This window comes from Galeopterus variegatus, unplaced genomic scaffold, assembly GCF_000696425.1.
Source record: "Galeopterus variegatus unplaced genomic scaffold, G_variegatus-3.0.2 Scaffold12, whole genome shotgun sequence".
Taxonomy (NCBI): Eukaryota; Metazoa; Chordata; class Mammalia; order Dermoptera; family Cynocephalidae; genus Galeopterus; species Galeopterus variegatus.
In genome coordinates, this window is record NW_007726123.1 from 151,166 (window position 1) to 174,663 (window position 23,498).

Sequence of the window (23,498 nt, forward strand, 5' to 3'; positions counted from 1 at the left end):
GGGCGGCGGGGAGGACCTTGTGCACTCTGAAGAAAAGTCCTAGAGGACTTCAGGCTGGGATTAGCAAGTGCAACTGTGGATTCAGATGGGAAACACTAAGAAGTGGAAAAAGGAAAAAAAAAAAAAAACAGGAAATAAGAAAAACTGAATGGAAGACAAGTCCTCAGAGTTGTTTCAGTCCTTTTGCTCCAAAAGAACCCTTCAATTGTTTACAATTCAATTTTAACAAAATCAGGTATGTATACACACACATATATACATACATATATACTGAACTCTTAACTATGTGAAAAAATATATGTAGATATATAGAAATATATATAGAAAAACAATGAAATGAACTACACTAAAACCTTAACAGAGATCATCTGTGGTTGAAGAGATTATGAATGATTATTGTTGTTTATTCTTACTTGTACTTCCAAATTTTCTACAAGAATGTATTATTTTCTTAATAAGTAAAACTATTTAACGTTTTTATCCTCATGGATTTTTTTAATCCTCTAAATTTTTCCAATAACCATGAAATAACCATACACCATACTCTCTGTAAAATACCTTCATAATTTCCACTGAACTATTTTAGCCTCAAAATAAAATACAGTTGGGTAAATCAGCCCTGATACCATCATCTCAGATCTAAAAGAAATAATGAGGTAGGCCAATTAAAAGAATAACAAAAACCTGACAACAGTATCCAAAGCATATATTACTTCCTATAAACACTGTGGCTCACTTATATCAGATGAGTCGTCAACATTACACTATGAGAGCAGGGGTGGAAATGTTGTAGACAATTTAAAAAAAAAAAAAAAAAAAAGCCCTGAAAATCTGGGAAATGCATTTGCAAAGATGACATTGCTATAATCTATTTTTAGATTTTATTTGGGGATCCAGGGTTGTTCTGCTATCAAAAGAATGACCAGCATTTGTCACAGCTATCAACCTTCATCGACCAATCTGATCACATTCTTTCCTCAGCTCTGTGCTAAGAAAGTAAAGCAAGCTTCAAAGCTGGGAACTTTACTACTTTTGTCCTGTTCTGTCCACTTAGAAAATCACACAACATTCAACTTGGCTGCATTCCTTCATTAATTCTCCTCAGGTCTAAGAGAAAAATGACTATGCTTAAGAGAATTAGGGAACGGATTCCATCCAATCACATTTCAAATCCAACATAGTACTTCCAATAGTAATTACTTTCATAGGAGGATATTTGTGATAAGGCGCTGCTCCTGTTGCTAATTCAATGGCAGTTATTCCAAAACTCCACATGTCAGCCTTGAAGTCATAGCCTCTCACCTAGAAATAAGCCAGAAAAAAACACGATTACACAGCCGACATGTTACACATCACCAAGTCCTTATTACGCTGGAAATCCACAGCTCTTTACGCACAACTTCCACATTAGTTTGCTAAGGGCTAGCAACTGGGAATTAAATCTTAGTTACAAGATGCATGCTACTAAAATTGTTAACCTGAATGAAATGTTATTGTATTAATAATATGTACCATTATAGTATGCCATTCAAAAAGTTTTTGTGTTTGTTTTTTTACCTGTTCCATGACTTCAGGGGCCATCCAACACGGGGTGCCAACAAATGTTTTTCTTACTTTATTTCGGGTAACATCACCCCCTGTTGCTAAGAATGCACTTACCCCAAAATCTGAAAGGGAAAAAAAAAACACTGAATTATAAGCATTGAATTACTGCTCATAAATTCTGACTTTTTGAACAAAGCTCTTCCTGGTGAGCTTTCCAGTGCTGATGAATTATCCCAAACACATTCATGGCACTCTCTCAGGGACACAGCAGGGTGGTCCTGCCATCCCCTACCCTTTAGAGAACACCTTCACAGGTAATGGGTCAGCAAGCCCATCAGTCCCAAAGCTCAGCACACCAAAATTATATTTTCTACTAAAAAGGAATCCAAAGTAATGAAAAACAATTACAATATCAATAAAAATATAAAAGACATTCCCAAAGCCCTAAATATAAAGGGTCTTAGCTTTTAGGTAAGATTCAGTTTGGAAAATCATTTATAAGAATGCTACTGGAGGCAACAAAACTAGTATGTGGTGTAGCAGTTCCTTTTTATATTTTTCTTTTATTATGATTATTTTCTAGCCTCTATTATTCCAAATCAATGTTTGGGGAGTTAATTTTTTTTTAATAACAGATGAATAACATCCGTCTTTCATTTTCCTATGTCCCTGCCTAAATATTACTCTCTAACACCTTAGCCAAAATCATAATGGCAACTCCACAAACCCAGGTTCATAAAGCCAGCACGCCTAGGTTTGTCCATGTGCAGCCATCAACACAAGTGAGCACCTCAGTCAGCAGAAATTATAGTTTTTTTTTCAATGTTTGCTTTCTGGATAATTTTCATAAGTACAGATGGAATGGTTTATAAAATTAAACAATATTTTTCTTAACCCCCATTATATGCTAGAAGTTCATTTTGTGAGAATATGAATTAATGAGGCATACTGTAGTATATACATATAGGCATACATGCAAAAATATGTGTGACAGCAGAAAAGGGAACACCTGGTGCTTATTAATGCAGCACTTCTGCTTACAATTTTGCATAAAGATTAAAACTAGTTAAAAAGTTAAAGTACCAACTACTCAGGACTAATATACTTATCGGTAGAGCCAAGTTTATACTGGATAGTGAGCTGGTAGATAATGATTAAAAAACTGTAGTCAACACCACAGCACACTATGCAGTGTGAGTTCCTGCAAATTTCTCTCATGTAACTCTCCTTTGCTGGTCCCCTTTGTTGATTGTCAGGACCACAGCAATTACCAAAGAACAACCTCAAGTACAAACCAAGGTCAAAATGTATTAGCATTTGCTGCTGGCCTATAATATTAAATTATGTAAATGTGTGACTTAATAACATCATAACTAGTTCCCTCAGTGGAAATGTATTGACTGTTTCATTTTATTTATATTTAAATTTACTCAGCTCCCAACAGGATTTCAACTACAAGTAAAAGGAATGAAAATTGACAATGGAGTCTTTGTTCTAGCTGCTACTCTCATATTAATATTGAGCAAAAGTAGATTTTGAAAAATTGCTATATAATGTAATTTGCATATATGTGTCCAACTCTAAAACTCTTTGAATTCTTATACTGCAGTCAGAAAACTGAAGCCTTGTGAAAAGAAATCTCTGGAACCAGTCAATCAGTCTCCTGTGGGTGGGAGAAGATACAATTCATTCTCTTACAGAAGAATTAAGTGAACTGAATCATTCATATACTATAGCCGGCTTAGAGGAAAAGAATATAAGACTTTCAAAAATAACAATTTCAACTTAATTTATATTTCTGAAAAGAAGTTCAACAATGAATCAACATTTCATTTTTTATTATAATGATTTTGTAACATGATGATACTAAATAAACACATCTGGAAATAATTAAAGATACGGGCAAAAACTGCTTTAAGGAAAAATAAATTCTTTTAAACGTATTTGAAGCAACTCTGCACCTTAAAGACTCTTCCTAAAAGACGTAATCCAGATAAAAACCCATAGTTAACATTAGATATTTTTTCAACTCCTTAAAAATACTATCTGCTTACATTAGACATTTTAAATGCTGGAAAAACAGCTGAGATTGATGTAGAAGAGCAATTCATTATTGACAATACTCCTTCAATATATCTTTCATGATTTGCATATTTATTCATAGCCTCCACTTAGAACATTCACTTAAAAGTCATAAACAGATGGTTAAATGTCTTTAAAGCTCAGAACAAAAATTCCAAAGGCAGAAAACACCAATCCTAACATCTACTCACCCTTATGACTACAGAATAAATACACAATTTGCTCCCATGTATGGCTATTGTGTACGCAGAAAGATTTATATGTATTGAGAAACAGAACATTTTGACCAAAGTACACAGTGTGCTTATACAAACAGGAAAATTGGTATATTCTGTTGAGACAACTTACATGTGACAGTGAGAACAAGGTAGCAGATCAGTAAGCGTGAAAAGCCGCCCTTGTTGCCTACAGGGTACATGTATACAGCCACGGGGAACGGAGCCAGATACATACACTGGGTCAGGCACCATGATCATTTCTCTGGCAACATGGAATCAAAGGCTATGCACATAAAGTTTTTCTTACCACCCCGTAAATCTTCCTGCCTCCAGGAATAACTGGAAGATATGAGTAAAAGCTGCTTTAAGGGGGGAAAAAAAACCCAGAAAGAATACTGTCATCCTAGTAACTAAAAGGCTCTAACATCTTTTGAATCCATCCACTTCTTTCCTTTCTTTCCTAGCCTTGCTTTAAACCACGATTACTTCTTGTCAAGATTCATGTGGCAGCCTCCTAAGTCCCCACCTCCCTACTTTCCCCAGACCCAGGCTCTAGCAACCAGGCCTTTCTATGTCACAGACCTGAGCCCTCCTTAAGCCTAAAGGCTCCCTGCCGCCTCAGGATAAAGTCAAAATCCCTTAGCATAGCACGTAAACCTGTCTCCCCCTTCCTCTCCCTCTTCTTTGTTTTTTTGCTTTTTACTTCAATTTTTTATTTTCTTATTTTTAATTGACACATAGTAATCATACAAATTTATGAGGTACAGTGTGATACTTCTATTCTTGTATGTAATGTGTAATGATCAAATCAGAATGAGCACACCCATCTCCTTCAATTTTTTTTTAACTGTGGTATTTCCATTTATTTATTTTTCATATTCAAAATATTTTAACATTTACTTGTACATATTTGTGGGGTACAGTGTGTTGTTTACATGCATATACTGCCCAATGATTCACTTAGGGTAGACGGCACAGTTTTGTGCCATTAGCCCATCACTTTTCCTCCTCCCTCTCCCCCTTGCCTCCGCTAACCATTACTCTACTTCTATGAGAACCACTTTTTTTCTAATCCCACATGTGAGTGATATATCATGAGGTATTTGTCTTTCTGTGCCTGACTTACTCCACTTAACATGATGGTTTCCAGTTCCATCCATGTTGCTACAAATGATAGGATATCATTTTTTAATAGCTGAATAGTATACTATTGCATATATATACACCACAGTTTTTTTAATCCGTTCATCCATTGATGAGCATTTAGATTGATTCCATCTCTTGGCTGTTGTGAATAGTGCTGGGATGAGCATGGGAATACTGGTATCTTTTTGATATATTGATTTCATTTCCTTTGGGTATATACCCAGTGGTGAGATAGCTGGGTCGTAGGGTAGATCTATTTTGGATTCTCTAAGGAGTCTGCTCACTGTTTTCCATAGTGGATGTGCCTCATTTTATTTCTAGTCCCAGATTCAGACCTTGAGCTCCAGCCCCACTAAACTACTTTTTATTCCCAGATTCCTTCATCTTCTCCTCCTCACCAGTGTTGCTTTTACACATGATGCATCATCATCCAGATATATCGCTTCCCCCACTGTGGACAGTACCATAAGCAGAGGACATTCTACATGTCCTCCTCAATGACAGCAGCACCTCTGGCATCCTGACTCTAGGTGATAAGCTTGATGTGCATCCATCAACTTTGCCTAATTTGTCATGTACAATTTAAGTAACTTTGGCCATTGTCTTATTTGATATGTGAATGCCAAGCCTTAAGGAGGATCTGTATGATTTGAGGCTATAGATATCTGATTTGGAAAGTAGAAGATCTACCAGGAAACATTACAGCCTTAACATGCAACAGCTGGGTATTACAGTGGTAGGCCCAAGACTAACTGCCCCCGCCCCCATACTGTGTAACTCCAGCAAGGAACTTAGCCTTTCTGGGCCTCTGTTTCCTTACCAGCCTTCTTATTTAGACCTATTTTTATACTACTTTCATATTTATAAGACTCTCCTACTTCTTTTTACCATGACAAACATTCCTTACAATCACTGGTAGGTAGATCAATAAGCTATTGTTCTCTGCCTTTTAATAAGCAAGGCAAGTAGGTGAAGGGATAAGCATTAACATGTTACAGTAGTAGATATGAAATATGAGAAAGATACATTTCTTTGGTGGGGGGACAACTGGCCGTGTTTTCTGACTTTAAGAATATAACCATCTAGGTAAGATAAGACATGAAACCATAGAGAGCAGAGAACATCAAATGCTGTGTTGTCTGTGCAAAAGCAGAGGGGCTATGAGCACAATGGTTGTGAAAGACTACCCAAAGTGGGTCTTCAAGATGAGCTGAAAACTTGGGTAGGCAAGCCCAACAGGAAACAAATTCCAGACAAAGAAACAGCCTGAACAAAGCATGGATGTTGAGCAGGGAAGAAAAACTGTTTGACAGCTGCAAAGGTCAAAAACTCAAATGTCTCTGGGGGCCAGGCAGAAATACAAAGGAGAGAAGAGGGTCCTGAAACCAACAGCACAATCTCAGAGGCAAAAGGCACTTACATGATACTCATCCTGTGCTGGGAGACATTCAAGAGCACTGGGCCCCATGTGGAGCCCTGGGGCCCATTCTCAGCAACCTCCCACCCAGGTCTAAAGCAGGCTTCTGCTACTGGGCTGGAGAAGAATGTTACCTATAGAAAAGTAGACCTGGTTTTGCCAGATCTCCCAATTTTCCCACAGAAGCCAAACATCAGGATCTTTATGTAAAAGCTCTCTTTTTGTTGTTGTTGTTGGCAACAAATTCAATTAAAAAAAAGAAAAAACTGGACAAGCAATTCCTCCTGCCTAATTTAGTCTGCAAAACTAGTCTGCCAACTGTGTTGTTATGATGTCTAAAATTTACCTAAAATACTTCAACGTATACCATGTGATATTATGTTTGTGATACCACAACTCAGGTGGTCAGCTTACATGCTAAATAAGAATGCCCAGTGCTATGGGGTTTTGGTGGCACTTGATTTGGGATGCCAGGGGCAGCTGCTGGAAGTATATCTATTACCTCTATCTAAATATAGATAGATATGAGTCAGGTGAATGTCCAAAAGAGGTTATTATTAGGAAAAATCAAGACGTTTTGAGAAGCAAGGTGCATGTTAGAAACAGGCTTTCATTGGTGGGGGGAAAAAGGTTGTTAGCACACAGATAGTGGCTCAAACATTGTAGATATACTCCCCACTCCTGCATGAACAGAATAAAATATTCCATTCAGGCCCAAGTGTAGGCTAAATCCTTAACTGGTTCTATGTCCAGTTAGAATCTTGATGCCAAGTACAAGGGTAAAAGAAAACTGCATCTGGAACCTCAGCATGTTTGCCTCAAGTGAATTTTTCATCCACCTAGAAGGAAAGGGAGCAGGGATTTCCTTGAGCTTACAGAACAAGTTGTGAGAATTGTTTAGGGTCTTGCTTGTTAATGAATGGCTTGAAACTTGATTTCCTTAAAACCTGGGAGGGAGGCTGTGGGTAAGGAGCCAACCCTCACCTACCTCAAACTCCTACAGCATCTAGCATTATCTTTGAAAAGGAACCTGAGTTGTGCATGGAAAAAATTGGCTTAGGTAAATTTAAAATTTGGTTAGAGAGCAACGGACTCAATGTTTGATAGTTCAGAGCTTCCAATAACGTATTCACAATGGATTAAAAGAGATATTGATCCCTTCAGAGTTCTAAATGGCTGGTGGGGGTCTGAGGCAGTAGGAGTCCCCATAGTTTGGGGGGACCCTGAAAGTTCCCTTAAAAAGTGGGGAAACACTGGGTGAGATTGCTGCAGACTTCAACCACACAGTCTGAGCACCAGGTAAGGGAACTTGTATCTAATCCGATTAGCAACCAGGACTACCGTTGCACTCTCTCTCTAGAGAAGCAGAAGATTTGGAAAAAGTGACCATGCAGGAGTGTTGAAAGGAGAAAGACTAGAAGCAGAGAAGACCAAAGCCATAAACCAGGAGTAAAATCAACAAAGCCTGTATGTGAATAGAGACTCTGGAAATGGAAAGGATTAGGCAAATTCTTAAGAAAACATAATGATTTTGTGGATATTGGAATTGAAAAAGGAGGAATAGAAAAGATTAAATGACTTGCCAAGGAACACATAGCAAGTTACTGAGAGTCTGAATAAAACCCACAGTCCTTCAAAAAGGCATTAACTGTTTAGCCCCAGTCTCCTTTTTGGGAAAGTTCAGTGTATTTTTCCTTACTGAAAAGGAAAACAAAATGGAATAAAGGGGTTAATATTCCACAACTCCTAAGCTCTTCCCTGAATAAAGAGTAAGTTGTGATTACCCAACACAGAAAAACTAGTTTGAGATTCCCTTGGTTAATCCTAAATGTCATATTTATATCATCAAAAACAATCCCTTTATTATTTGGTTTGATTCCAAGTTTTGTTTTTCTCGTGGGAGACTCTCAAGACTTTACTGCCAAAATTGAAATGCACTTCTGAACACCCAGGAACATTTTCAGGGCTGCCAGTGTCCAGCCTTCCTGAGTCCCACAGGTTTCCTTAAAATGCTATACCACCAATGCTGGATGAATAAAGAAGCATGTAAAGAAGTACATTGTGACTTAAGTTATGCAAACTATACAGTAATGGGCATAAGACAGAACCAAATATTTTCTTAATTTAGTTAGGAACAGATTTGAGAAAGGTTTTTTTTGGTTTGCTTTTTGTTTTTTTTTTTAACAATGTATTTCATTCTTTTCACATTGTTTTTATACTAGGATGTGTGTCAGTGGTGCGGCACCTACTTACGGTCAGCACACATAGGGTGTACACAACAGTATGCATGGCGTGGGTTTAGACACCCTGGGCTTACACAGTTTTGATTTAGACACAATCCTGGCCTTCTAGTGAGAGCTAACATGGGAAAATACATTAATTTAAATAGAATGACTATTACATGACCTGAACAACATGAATAGAAGAAAGATGCTTATATCACAATATACTACACTCAGAACTAAAGATGTCATCTTCTGCTGGTAATTCCCAATGATTTCCTTGGCAAGAGAAGGTAAAACACAGATCAGAAGAAGTCATGGCTATAGCAGTTACAGCATCAGAGACATACCTCTTCCAACTGCAACCCAGCTTAACTTCTTCCATCCAGAATAATCTCCCTAACGTGCAGTTCTGAACATAGCACTCTCTGGTCAAAATCTTTCTCTCTCCAGGGCATTTGAATATAACAAGGAAGCCCATCCCTGGCCATAATTCGGCATGTTCTGATTGCAATGCTTGTGCAATTATCACATACTTTAGCAAAGTGCTTTTAGTTTCTTTCTTTTTTTTTTTTTTTTTTTTTTTTTTTTTTTCTTCTTTTCCTTTTTTGTCTTTTTTCATGTCCAGCAACGGACCGCAACCCTCAGTGTTGCGCCCGTACTGGACCAGGACCGGCAACGGGATCGCAACCCTCGGTGCTGCGCCCGCCCCTCGCTCAGCCAGTGAGCGGGAACCGGTCTGTATGTGGGATCCGAACCCTCGGCGGGAGCGCCGCCACACTCCCAAGCGGCGCACTGTAGCAGTGCGCCACCGGGCTGGCTCGTGGTTTTAGTTTCTTTAGCTGACCAAATCACCATTTCTTAGTTTCATGTTTTTAATGTATAATTAAACCCAGCCTTTGTCTACCAGTTTTTGTTTCATTTTTGTTCTTAAATTAAATGGGAGCAACTTTTCACTTTCCTGGAGCCTTGCCATCTTCAGAATATCATCAGACCTCTGGGCACAGAGGGCCAAGTTTGAGAGGAAACTGGGGGAGAGCTGTCCTCTCCCTTCCACCTGCTGGGAAACCCTGCAACTGAGGTAAGAGAGAGCAGAGACAGTGCGGTGCCACTCGCAGGACTCAAGAGGACTCAGAGGAGGCAGAGGGACACCTCAAGTTCTCCAGGAGGACGCTGCACCTCTGGTACCTACACCCTGCTTGGCAGAACTTAGCACAACCCAAGGCAAGAAGTAGAGAATGCGGAGCCAAGTCTGGACGTGGCAAGACCTCGGCCAGCAGCCACCAACACTCACTGGGCTGGTTTCCTTCTTGAAATAAAGCCACTTTGCTCAGAGGGGTCACTTTCTCTCTATTATTGTAGTGATATATCTACACACCCATGACTGTTAACCTAAACTGTCAAGGGGACAAATCATGACACACAGGGTGTAAGTGTATGTGGCCCCCATTCAGAGGTGTATGGTGGGGTCCTGACCTTTTCTAGTGAGTCTCCCACCAGTGATCCCCAAAAGTAAAAGGGAGATGAGAGGCATCACAGAGGACACAATGAATACTGAGGAGGCCCTTTGGAATTAAACCCAAGAGTGTAAGTCCCAACTATACCCCTGCTTCTTTACATAACTTCTTGCAACAACAGTTTCACAAGCTTTAAAATGGGGAGCTTAGCAGAGAGTAGGTTCTCAATAACGTCAGTCCTTGTAGCACACACTGCTGGTTGACTACCCTTTTCTACCAGAATCTTAGTTTTGTTGGCCAGGCCTCAGGGGATTAATCTTACTGACTAGGTCCATCGCAGTGCTGGGCCCCCTTCACCAGTGAATGGCCTGAGGGTCTACCCCAATCCTGGCCTGTGAGATCCAAAGGGAATACAGTACAGGCTCCTGTGGGGCAGTTTTCTCCTGAATAAAAGAACTACCCCACAAGGCTCCTCTGCTTTCCACTCCCCTTCCTGCTTGGGGATAGCCATGTGGAAGCTGGGATGCTGGGAGCGAGAGCAGCCCAGGAGGACAGGTGCTGCCCCACATACTGAGGGTACAGAAAGGAAAGCAGGATAGAGTCCATGACCTTTGTCATGTCCCTGGGTCTCTGCACCAACCCTGGAACCAACTGTCCCGGACTTCTTGTTATGTGAGATAATTAACTGTCTTTGTTGCTTAATCTCCTGTCAAACAAGTACTCTGTTATACCCAAAGGCTCCTTCACTCTTACAGTCACCTGCCTTTCCCCAGTCCAGCCATGCTTATTCATATTTCCTGACTGCTAGGGGTTAACCATTGCATCAGAGGCCAAAGTCGTTGCAATCCCCAAAAGGACTTCGTAAAAATCAGCAAAAAAACAGTTTAGCATACTGTGCAATTGTGGATTTTAAAACACCTCCAGTATTAAGCATGGCTTTTAATGCCACAGGAACAAATCAAAACAAATAAATGCAGAGGCATCTCAAGGGGAGAAAAGAACATACTGCAAGAAGAGTTTAATCTCTTTTTGCTGATAGTTGCTGTGTGGGGCAACACTCACATAAACCTCCAATAAACAGATCAACATACTTCTAAGACAATAGAAGAGAGAAGTAACTTCAACATTCTAGTCTAGACCCTTGCTACTCAGCGTGGGGTCCACAGACCAGAATCATCAGCATCGCCTGGGAGCCTCCAGGAAACGCAGGATCTTGAGTCTGAGACCAGACCTCCTGAATCAGAATCTGCATTGTAGCAAGACCACCACTGAGCCGATGCTCCAGAAGCTGGAGAAACACTGCTCTAGATTACTGTCTTCCCAGAAGGTGCCATGGCATGATTCACTAGGACTGGAAGGCCTCAGAGCATGGCCAACTCCACTGCTCCCAGATGAAGAGAACTACAGTTGTGGAAAGAGGGCAGCATGACAAAAGTATTTATGTGCATGTTTATGTACTTTATGACACAGTAAGTCCAAGGGCAATGCTAAAAACATTCATCATGTCCCACACAGAACTGTCTAGCTCAGTGATTCCCAGATGTGAATAGTATGTCCAGCAGGACAAATTCACACACATGGTACAACTCTATGGGAATACTCAGATTTTTACAAAATCTTTTTTTAAGTACATGAAAATAATTTATGATTGCAATACTGATTAACACAATACAATCACAGGCCGGCCCGGTGGCGCACTGCGCTAGTGCGCCGCTTGGGAAGCGCGGCGGCGCTCCTGCCGAGGGGTCGGATCCCACATACAGACCGGTTCCCACTCACTGGCTGAGCGAGGCGCGGGGGCAACACCGAGGGTTGCGATCCCGTTGCCGGTCCCGGTCCGGTATGGGGGCGACACTGAGGGTTGCGATCCGTTGCCGGACACGGAAAAAGACAAAAAAAAAAAAAAAACAATACAATCACAATGCCTACCCATCAGGAACAGTTGCTCACTAGAGGTGCCATGGTATAGGGGGAGAGGCTGCAGTAAACATCACTCTCAGCACAAATATTTGCAGCAGTCCTCCTTCCTCTCCCACTCATGAAAGCCTCTGACGAATTGCGTGAGGGTAATATACTATTTGAGCAATGACATTGAATCTGCCCATCTTTTAAGCAAGTCAATAATAAATCTGTTGGCACCTTATCTAAACAATACTCACATACCACCTATCCTTCTCGGGAGAGACCCTGGTACTCCAAAAGGAACCAGACAGAACCAAAGAGAGTCCTTTACCCCCTCGCTCCCCACCCAATCTCCTTCTCCCTACCCTCAATCAGAGTCCTGGTTTTCATTTCTATTTTTTCCTTCTTGCAAGCAAATAATGCTCAATGGTCTTGTTTGGCTCTATAGTCTCTGGTCCCCATTGACAGCATGGTGTCCAAGGCATTCACAGCCAGAACACATGATCCTGCATTATGTCCTGGGTCTGGGCCCTAGAGAGTCACTTATCAGCTTGCTCTGGGTAAATCCATGCTCCCCTTCTATTACTGAGGGAGAGGCAGTCCTGACCTTTGAAACATCAGACAATGACAATTTTACAGCCTTTTCTGACAGCAAAAGAAGGAAAGAAATCAGAAGATATCATCTTTTTATTCCTTAAAGGTTGAGTTTTACCTTTAAAAATGAGAAACACAAAGAAACAAGCCTCCCCACGATAACGGTCTTATGTGGGTGGACTCTTGACATTGCCATCAACAAGTTTCCTTTAAACGTGCTATATTTTTACTTGTAAGGAAGAAGTTCTCAGCACTTGTTTGCACGTTATGCAAGGAATCAAATCAATTCACAAGGACATAGACATATTGTAAGAAAATTCATCAGGAGGATTCTTGCTAAAAACACAGAGGCTACACAGCTGCCGCCCCTCCTCAATTCCTCAGTCATTCTCGCAATCAAGACAACAGCACAGGCTTAAAAGGAACAAAAAGAGTAAGCAGTGGTTGATGTCAACTCACATTTGGCTCACACTTCAGTTGACTGATACAGTCAATTAGCTACAGCAGTTAAGAAGAGCACCAGCTCCTGATAATAGCAAACTGCAGATAATCTGCCCATCTATGTCAGAACCACAGAACCCTTCCTGCAAAGCAAGTGAATTTCAGGTGAGAAGTGGAGCTGAGGTCACACCCGAAGGAGCAACAGCAGAAGAGAAGGGAGTCAGGAAGCCTGGGAGCAGGAACCTCAGGCCAGCTGTGTTGAAGGTTTCAGGCCAGAGCCGGCTTTCTCAAGGTCAACAATACACGTGACAAAGAGTTTACCAGTGGTCAACTTTCTATGAAATATGGTAATTATACTGAATAAAGGAAAACCACAGATAATCCCCAAATCTCAAATCCATACTTCCCTGGCTCCCCAATGGGGAGATGGGGGGGGGGGTATTTTTAAAGATGCTCTGATAAAGCAGCCACAAGAAAGATACTTGTCTTACTCTCCCCTCCACATCCAAGATCATCCTTTGATTTGAATCCTTTAAAATAGGAGTGAGAATGTCTTCAGGGACTGCAGCTAATGAAGGGCCACTCAAACACTTTCATGCACAATAGGTTCTTGGAAAAGATCCTGTCAATCCTCATTTTACAGCTGAAGAAACTGAGCCCAAGGGCAGCTGGACTGTCAAAAGGCAGAGTCAAGAAGCAATGTTGGGGGTGGGGGGAGCCTAGTGGCAAAGACTGAAAGTGAAATTTGAGTAGATGTAAGATGATCTGCTTTTATGACCTTCAGAAAGACCTTAATCAGGTCCACAACTGCTCAACAGTCCTCAGTCCCTCTATCTGTAAGACCTACTCTGCTGAACTGACAGAGCTGTTATAAGGAGAGCACTAGGTTAGTATATTATACAGAGGCATTGTCATTTCTCAAGCCAAAGGCGTGCTCCTGAAATCAGTGGGGGCTCCCTGCTGGCCATATTCACAAAGACAGATACAAGCAACTTAGATCAAATATTAATAAGTCTAAGTTTCCAATGCAATATTCATATACCTGCAGGTGATCTTTTTCATACAAATCTCCACTCAACTAGCTCTACTATCAGAAGCCTCCATTAAGCCATAAAAGCCCATCTGTACACTCTAAAGAGCTGGTCCCTATGGAGAATGATTAAAATAACACAACTCTAGGGGCCCTCAGTCTAAAAACTCTTGTTTTACCCAGACCTCAGTTTTTGGTAATATATAAAATTTAATTTAATAATGAAATTGCAGGCCCTTATGGCAGGAAAGAAGAGAGGGAAGTACAGAAGGGAGGAAAAGAAAGGAGAGAGTGAGCCCCACCTGCCGCCTGTCCTCCTGCACACTCCTCCTTGAAGCTCAACCCTGTCCCCCATGCCGCTGAGTGCACACAGCTGAGGAAAAATTCCAGCGCGGGAGCAGAGCAGAGAGATTCTCCTCCACTGGGTTCACCCAGTGAGACTTCCTTAAGTTGTTGCTCAGACAACTGCTTGCAGCTGTTAACAGACGGGAAGCTGCTTAAAATCTCCCCAAGTGTCACTGATGGTGTACAGATGGAATGGAAAAACTAAGTTTCCAGAATTGACTGCATTCTTGGTTCCTGCTAGAGCTTTCACCAAATGTTACCATTTGTCAAGATCCCCAAAATCAGAGAGCCCCATTAATTTACTGTCCTTATTTACTTAAGACAAAAAAAAATATGTAAGAACTTTTTCATAATTCATTAAACCAAAATTCACATAATTATAAGCTGTTCCTGAAACTCAAAACAAATATCTTGGCTCACTATGAAGCACTTTACACCCTCCAGAGATTTTACTTTGCATGTGTACTCTATTTTCTGGGTGTACACAGTGTTTCTCAATTTGTGCTCACTGCTTCATTCTTCTTTAATTTTATTAAACATTTAATTGCTAGCTAGCCAAGGCAGAGCTTGCCCAAAATCAGTGGTAAAAAATATTCATTAAAAAACTATTTTCAGCCTTAAAAATATGCAGTAGTACACACAGTAAATATTTTCACCCCCTTCTCTGTTTAGCTGATATATTCTAACATATTTGAACTTTCAGCTACGCCTCACATCCACATCCTCTGCCACCAACAGGCACGCACACTTGTAGAGCCTGCTGTTGGGACGGGGTAACTAGTACGCTTCCGTCAGATTACACTGACCAAAAGTTCATGAACACCTGCCATGTGTCAGCCACTATCTGGGGATGTTGAGATGAATAACACCAGAGTTTCTAACTCTAAGAAGAACACAATCTGGCGGTAAGAAGGGAAACTAGAAAGCCAATTTCAGTAAGTGTCACAGGCTAGCTAGTTAAGAGTATGGATAGGGCACCTTCAAACTACCAGGGTGAGCTGCTTAACCCAGTGAGGGTGGGAGTAGTGGAGGAAAGGATCAGAAAAGGTTTCTCAAGAAAAGATGTCCTGAACTGTGACATGAAAGGAAGAGTTAGTTGGGTTAAAAAAAAAAGGGGGGGGGGGGACGACCGTGAATGAGAAGCTATAAGCATTTTAAGCGAAAGCAGAGAACACTTGTGGACGAGACTGGGAAAACACGCAGGTCCTTCATCTGCTGTATTTATTCCAACAACAGCAGTTTTCAACTTTATGCAAGGTGACAATATGAACAGATTCTTCACACTGGTGATACTGGGGAAGTTGTTGGGGCAAAGAAAGGGGAAGAACTAAACCATATAGCAGGAGGTCAGATGAAGCTCAAGCCTCACCTCCCTAGCTGCCTCCTTGTGATCCTACAACAGTGAAATAGTTAAAGGGCACCACCACCATTTCAGTAAAAAAGCAATAAGAGCTAACTAATTCTAAAATGAAATGTGTTTAACTCCCTTAACACTCTAGTATTTTCCCATTACACAGATGTGCACACTGAGGGACAGAGAGATTAAATAACTTGGTTACATGGCTAGAAGGAGCAATGCCAGATTTGAACCACGACTGTCTAGTGTCAGAGCCCATGCTCTGGGCCAAGGTGCTCATAAATATGACATCATCACTTCCTGATTCAGATGCCTCAGGGGCTTTCCAACTTTCTGATACTAATCAGAGGCTGCTTCTAGTGCAGACTGGGTGCCCATATTACCTTGCTCAAAGCAGCAGCCCCTCTTCCCTACTACACAAGAAATAATCTTCAACCCCCAACCCTCCCCATCAAAGTGCACTTTATGAGGGCCAAAGAACAAAGAAGGAAAACAAAAGAACTTAGCAGCTGTGGGTGTAAAAACTCAGCCACCTTGCACACCTTCCTCTGGCTCCTAAAGAAGAATATCTAATTATTAGAAGAAAGTCAAGTCTCATTATATGTTTTCTTGGCAGTTTTAGTCATGGGATTTTCAGTGTGTTCAAGATGCAGACTAAAGCTGTAAATGTATTCAAGGCTGCCAAAGATATAATCTTCCTCGCAGAAAATAGAGATGCTACCCAAAGTCATACCAATGCACCTTAGTGAAAAACCTAGCGTGTAAGCTTGATTTGAATAGGTTCAGATACATTGAGACAGGTGTGATGGTACCTTTATAGAGTCACAGGCTGTCTTAGCTCAGCACCAGATTTGATTTCTCTGTTATGAAAAATTAGGGATGGGAAATTCATATTCCCACACATAAGTGATGTCTTAATCCATTCAGGCTGCTATAACAAAATACCTCAGACTGGGTGGCTTATAAACAGAAATTTATTGCTCACAATTCTGGAGGCTGGGAAGTCTGGTATTAAGGCACTGGCAGATTCACTATCTGCTGAGGACCTGCTTTCTGGTTCACAGAAGGTAACTTCTCATTGTGTTCTCACATGGTGGAAGGGGCAAGGCAGCTCTCTGGGGCCTCTTTTATAAGGGCACTAATCCCATTCATGAGGTTTCAGCCCTTGCGACCTAATCACCTCCCAAATGCCCCACCTCCTAACACTATCACACTGGTAATTAGGCTTCAACATATGAATTTTAGGCAAACACAAACATTCAGACCATAGCACACACACATCTAAAAGGCAAAAGTAAGTGAAAATAAGCATTAGATCTAACTTATATAACACAGTAATATGCTTCTAGAAAGTTCTTCAGAAATCAAATGTTTTGAAATCAACACTTTTATAATACAGTATTAAGTATCTTATAGTATAATATTAAGAGTGGCCACTACTTAAAAGAACCCTAGAACAAACAGATTTACAGTGACCTCAAAGTGATCTGTTTGATATAAACTTGTTTGCTTAGAATAGTGTCACTCATTAATTCCGGACAAACAGCCTTAGTCACTTGCCAGACAAAGTACTAAGCTCTTCCTGACAATATGACAGAGCATCGGATTGGAAAATAAAATGCTGTGCTGTGGAAAGAGCATGACATTCAAATAGCCACTCCCCCTCCTGACACATTGTGCAGCAAAACCAATTACACTTACCAAGACGTCCTATCCAAGTCTATCATCGGGTAGTCACACATACAGGTTCTCTAAGCACAGAACACAGAATAAGAAGAAAAGCATTTTCTTTTAAACCCTGGGTAGGCAGTCCTTGGGTTTTAACTCAGTACATCAAGCCTGAAGTGTTCTAGTCTGAAAAGACTGCAGCATCACTACTGAACTTAATTCTACACCAAGGGACACTCAAGATGGTTGCTTCTCCTGTCCCATATTTTACCAGTGACGCTGTGTGTTACAACTTGAGAGAGCAAGGAAGAAGAAGGTGCTGAATTTGTTCCTTGACCCAGAGTGGAATCGATATATGCAGATACATAGAACAGCTTGTGATCACTATTGGTGTTCCACCCGAAACTGAGATCATTCACATCCAGATTTTAGGGTCCTCTTCCTGGAAATCCCACAGATGTGGGTCGACAGGCTCTGGAGTCAGACTGCCCAAGTCTGAAGCCTGGTTCCACCACTTATTCTACATGTGACCTGAACAGTTGACTTCTCCACTCTATACCATAGTTTCTGGTCTGTAAAACAGGCAAGATAGTACCTTCCCATGGGATTGTGGAGAGGACTGAATGAGCCATGTGCCCTCAGCACCTACAACCTGACCTGACACATAGGAAGCACTCAATGCATATGAATTACTGATTTATATCCACAGTCAACAGGAATGCATATACCTCCCACGGAATTTGTACTGCAGTAAACAGAACCAAGCTTATTAGCCTTATTCACCACATTCGTTAGCTGCATAATAAGGCAAGGGTTCCTCGTGGTCTAACCCAGGACCCTTAATCTTCTCTTTTTTGATGAAAAGTCCTGAGAAAGGGAATTTACACATATGGTAGAGTGGGTAATTTTTTTTAATAAAAATTTTGTTTTCTATTAGGATAGCAAAAATACCCTTTATTATAAAACAATGCACATAATAATACTCTCTAGGTAGACAATATGCATTACTTTGAAAGAAATAAATGCAAACTAAACCTCCCCACCCCTTGCTTAACGTTTATTTCAAATAATCAGGGCCCAAGAGGCATAAAGATATAAAGGGGAAAGGGCAAAAATAGTCTGGGTAAAAGCAATGTATTATTTGTCAAATTATAATAGGTAGCAACAAAAAGAGACAGTCTCTCTCCTGCTCTTGCTGTGAGCTTCTGCTTTCAACTCCTCCACCCCCTCCCCTATGTCACCCATCAGACATGATGCCAGGGACAGACCAAAGACTCCTGGTCCTTTTATTTGTTCAGGCAGTGACCAACTGCCTGACCAAGAAAGTTAATCTCCTAGAAAAGAGGGACAGCAGTAGCATCTGTCTGTCCCAAGGAGACATTTAAAATGTTTTTTGAGGTAATACCCTTATTTTATAGTTAAAACTAAAAATTTTGAAATTTTAAATCCTGTATGAATTCGATGTTGTGCTTGGGTCACAGAATATGAAGAAAATCAAGTGTGAATTCTAGAAAGCTATCACAGCTGCAAAGACGTAGGAATTGCACACTGAAGTGCTGTTGAACCACCATTAGACCTCCAGGAAACAGCCATTCCAGCTTGTGTGAGTACACAAGCCTGAAATCACCTACACAAAATGGATATGAAGGAAAGCCCAAATGGCTGTAATACAAAGTCCTCACTATGTGCCAGGCACACAGCCGGCAGCACCCTTTACAGATCTACTTGTTTAATCCCCGCGACCACCCTGGGTGGGGCTTTCTGTGGGTTCCCTTCTGAATCCAGCAGCTCTCACAGCAATCACGTCCTGGGCCACACTCAACAGCACACCCACAGTGAGGAGAAAGCCCAAAGGCCTGCCTGGGGTGGAAAAATCAAGTCAGGAAATCTTACCTTGGGGAATCCCAACTGAGAAAAAGAAAAGGACAATGTGCTCCAGAAGGCCCAGGAAAGAGCTCATATCATTAATCTGACAAGAGTAATGAGATGAGATAACTAGCACAGTGTGGCGGCAGAGTAAGGCAGGGGCTGACGAGCCTCCCCATTTCAAAGGCAGTTCACCGCTATTTAGACCCTCTTAGTGAGAAATGACCATTTTCATCACAAAACAGAGAAAATCAGTCTCACTTCCTTATCAGCTTAAAGATTAATGACAAGTTCACTTCCCAAATTCCATAATTAATAAATATTACCTTTTTATAACTGTAGAAGCCCCTCAGAGCTGAACCTCTTGCAAGACAAATTTGAGGTACACATGGTCCCCAGTGAGTGCAAGGGAGAATCAGTGTGGTCCTGTTGGTTGTAGTGACAGTAGGGATAATAGTAGCAGTAGTAACAGTAGTGACAGTAGTAGCAGCAGCAGTCACGGCAGAACAGCAGCTGTCGACGATTTTTACGCATACCTACTATGTGTCAGCCACTGTTAAGATCTGGACATGAAGAGCCTCATTTGATTTCACAAAAAAAGATAAAGTAGGTTACATTTTTACCCCCATTTAAGGGAACCGAGCCTTGAGGAGGTTCGGTAACTTGCCCCCAGTCACAGCACTACTAAGTGGTGGCCTAGGAATTTCAACCAAGCCAGTTGACACCAGAGCCTGTGCTCTTAACAACTAGACCACTTGGGGCTGGACAGTTTGAGATTTTTGCCCACAGATTTTTTTCAGCTGTTACTTGTTTAGTTAAAGTACTTTTTCAAACTGTCCCTTGCCTGTGGGATAAGGGTCACTCCCTAGAGCGAGGACAAGCTAACTTAGACAGCTCAAGAACAAAATTCAGCATTAACAATGGTAAGAGCCACCAAAGCAGGGAGGAAGGGGATAGTTCAAAGGCAGTTCAAATATCAGGAATAGCCAAAGATGGAAAATTATTGAGGCAGAGTAATGGGTACAAGAGGGTTCACCCTACTCTTTCCTCTACTGTGGGCTACGTTTGAAATGTTTCATAATAAAAGGTTTAAAAATGGCTTTGACTTACTGAGAGTTTATGAAATTTACGGAGTCATTTCCTTTCATTTGTCTTACTAGCTCATACTTCTATATGGTTTAAAATTTGAATGTTATAAAAAGTATACACTAAAAAGTCTCATTCTCACCTGATTACCCTTCTAGTGTTTCCTTGCACAAATATATACAGAGATATTCTTATTTCCTCACATTTCTTTCTCAAAAGGTGGCATATTACACATATTGTTTTCTACCTTGTTTTAGTCATTTAACCATGTCCCCTGATGATTTTTTTTTCATGTCAATGTATAGAGAGCTTTTCATTCTCATTTACAGCTGGTGAGTATTCCATCATGTAGATGTTACCATACACCATATTTAACTAGGACACCAAAGTTGTTTCCAATCTTTAGCTATTAAAAATAATGCTCCAATAAATAACTATATACATACTTATATGTCATTCCAAACACACACAGGAATAGGTGGAGGATAAATTCCTAGCAATGAGGTGGCTGCAGTGCTGTGCTAGTAAATGTTTACCAACTAACTCTTCCTCAAAAAAGATGCTGACTGCCGTATCTGCTGATTCCCCTGGTGTAAATACCCCCACATGGCTGATCTCAAGCAATCACCATGATGTCACTGAACATGGAGCTAGGAAGAGATGTGCATGGGTGGCTTATATGACCTGGCTCCAACACCCTGCTGGGGTAATGGGGACAAAAGGTAAATGCACCTGTAGTTCTTAGAGATATTACCAGATTCCTCCCCACTGCAGATATAACATTTTGCACTTCTACCAACAATGTATGAAAATGCACATTTCCAGACTTTGGATTTGTGATAAATGGTATCTCAATGTAATTTTAATCTGCATTTTTTCTGTTCATGGGTGAGTCTGAGTTTAATTTCACTTTTATTAAGGGCCACTTTCATTTTCTTCTCAGTTAACTGTACCTGTCCATTGCCCATTTTGTTGGTGGTACTAAGCATTTTGCATGTTTATTTGCTTATTACAGCAACTCTATAAGCAGAGGTGGATCCAGGTTTCACGGGACATGAAGCTTACACAATTTGGAACACCCTCTTTAAAAGAGCAAATATAAAATTATGAATACAAAATTAGGTATAAATGTGAGCATTTCTTTAAAATTAAAAAAATCATATCAATTCATTAGAGTCTTAAAGATTCAGGCCCTTTCTTCTAGGACCTTATTAGACAATTTAGCAAAATAGCTTCCTGACTCCTCCTAGAACAACTCTGCAACTCCCAGAAACACACTGCACTCACAGGGTCTTGAATCTTAACCTTTAATGGCTGCAGGGGAAATATGTGCCTGCCTGAAAGATAGGTGTTATTATCACCATCTCACAGATGGGGAAACTGAGGCTTAAAGATGCAATAACTTGCCCAAAGTCACAAAGAGGGTATCAAATCAGGCTGGTTTAATTCCAAAGCCTTTTTGATACACAGAGTGTCTCCCCAGTGGTTTTAAACCATTTACTGTACTTGATCAAGTCTGTCTTTTCAAAGATAATCACTTTCATTATTAGTTCTCTAGGAAAGAAATGTTTGATTTGAAACAAATTCCCAACTTCCATTTGTATTTTCAAAACATGTTTTCTCTTCTTTAAAAAAAAAATCAAAAGCTCCCTGGAATGTACCTAAATGCAGAGGCTGGGGTCAGCATCCTGCTTGTCAAAGGGGCCAGGGCCTCATCTGACAGGTTCTCTGACACTTCAAGATGGACAAGCAATGAGTCAAGAAGATGACTCAAAGCCTTCCCTTTGTATTGGGGGTGGGGGGTCTGTTTTCTGCTGAACTCTTGCATTTCCAATAATCTACTATTTTTTTTAGATCCTCAGATTTGTCTAGAAACAAGACTGGGCCCAAGGACTATGATTAACTTTCGTCTGATAACTAAATACGTGAAGACCTTAAATCTACGCTACAAGATAGGATTTTTCCACTCCAACTCAAAAAGAAGCAGATTAGGCTGATTAATCATTTGGGGCAAACTCCAACATTCTCAAAAACAAAAGCCAGATTAGGAATTTTCACCAAAGATGTTGCTAGGATATGCTGCTAGTAATATTTAATGTCTGGAAGCCAGAAGGCTGAGCACCCTGCAATGACAGGGACAGTCCAGCACAGGGAAGGACTGTCCAACCAAAAATGCCCAAAGCACCCTGCTGTAAAATGGTGATGAGTAAAAGGATTCCTGAGACAGACCTTTGTGGACATGGAGTTAAACAAAAGTGAACATGGATGTGGCTACATTTTATCCCAGGCCTTTGAGGTTCCTCTATGGCCAAGAACAAGAAGGCTCTAGGCACAGAAGGTGCTCCTCTGATGTGCTCACTCCCTGGACACTCACTAAGTCCCTTGCCTAACAGCTATCAAGAACAGCAACGTTGGGTCAGACTTAAGAACAAAATAAGCCTTAGATTTTAAGAGTTCATAATTCTTTCAGCATCCTCTTCAAAAATAAAAGGTTTTTTAATTGTACAATATTTTAAACTTTTGAATTCATCAAACTTTTTCAAAAGTACTTTTCTCAGTTACATAAATATTATCATTACTCAATATGAATGGTAGAAAATATAATAAAATCAAAAGTATAATTGTTTTTTATCCAAAAGCTATGTACTAATTGAGCATTATTTATAGGATGATCTAATGAATATTTATCAAAACAAAAGGAAAATATGTTATCCTTCAGACCCAAACATTCTGTAAATACATGTCTTGTAAAACAGGGCAGCCTAGATATATTCTTAAAAGAGATTACACGTGTTTATTCATTTCTCAGTTATGATTCTACATTCTTTGAAACTAACACTTCTGTAAACAAGTAAAGAATTTTTATCTTTATCAGTTTTACCTGCTATTTGTACTGAACCATCCTCTCCCAGAAGAATATTACCAGCTTTCAAATCCCTATTAGGAAAAAAATAGAAAATAAACTGTAGAGTACAGATATTGTATTAACTCACTCAGGAAGACTTTAAAACATACCATACAATACAGCTGTTTGACATAATTATTATTATGTAAATATTAAAATTATATCACAAATTTTTTAAGTTACGAGAGCACACTGTCATTTTATAGTTTACTCCTGA

The 23,498-nt window shown here is 40.4% G+C and overlaps 1 protein-coding gene across 1 annotated transcript in view; it reads right to left on the reverse strand.

Annotated features, from left to right (window-relative positions):
• STK39 (serine threonine kinase 39) overlaps window positions 1-23,498 on the reverse strand; it is a 59,430-nt gene that overhangs the window by 16,626 nt on the left and 19,306 nt on the right. The window contains exons 4-6 of the mRNA XM_008592035.1: window positions 23,258-23,313; window positions 1,558-1,667; window positions 1,201-1,302 (exon numbers count right to left, since the gene is read on the reverse strand). Of these exons, the coding sequence (XP_008590257.1) occupies window positions 1,201-1,302; window positions 1,558-1,667; window positions 23,258-23,313 (268 nt within the window). The remainder of the gene's footprint in view (window positions 1-1,200; window positions 1,303-1,557; window positions 1,668-23,257; window positions 23,314-23,498) is intronic.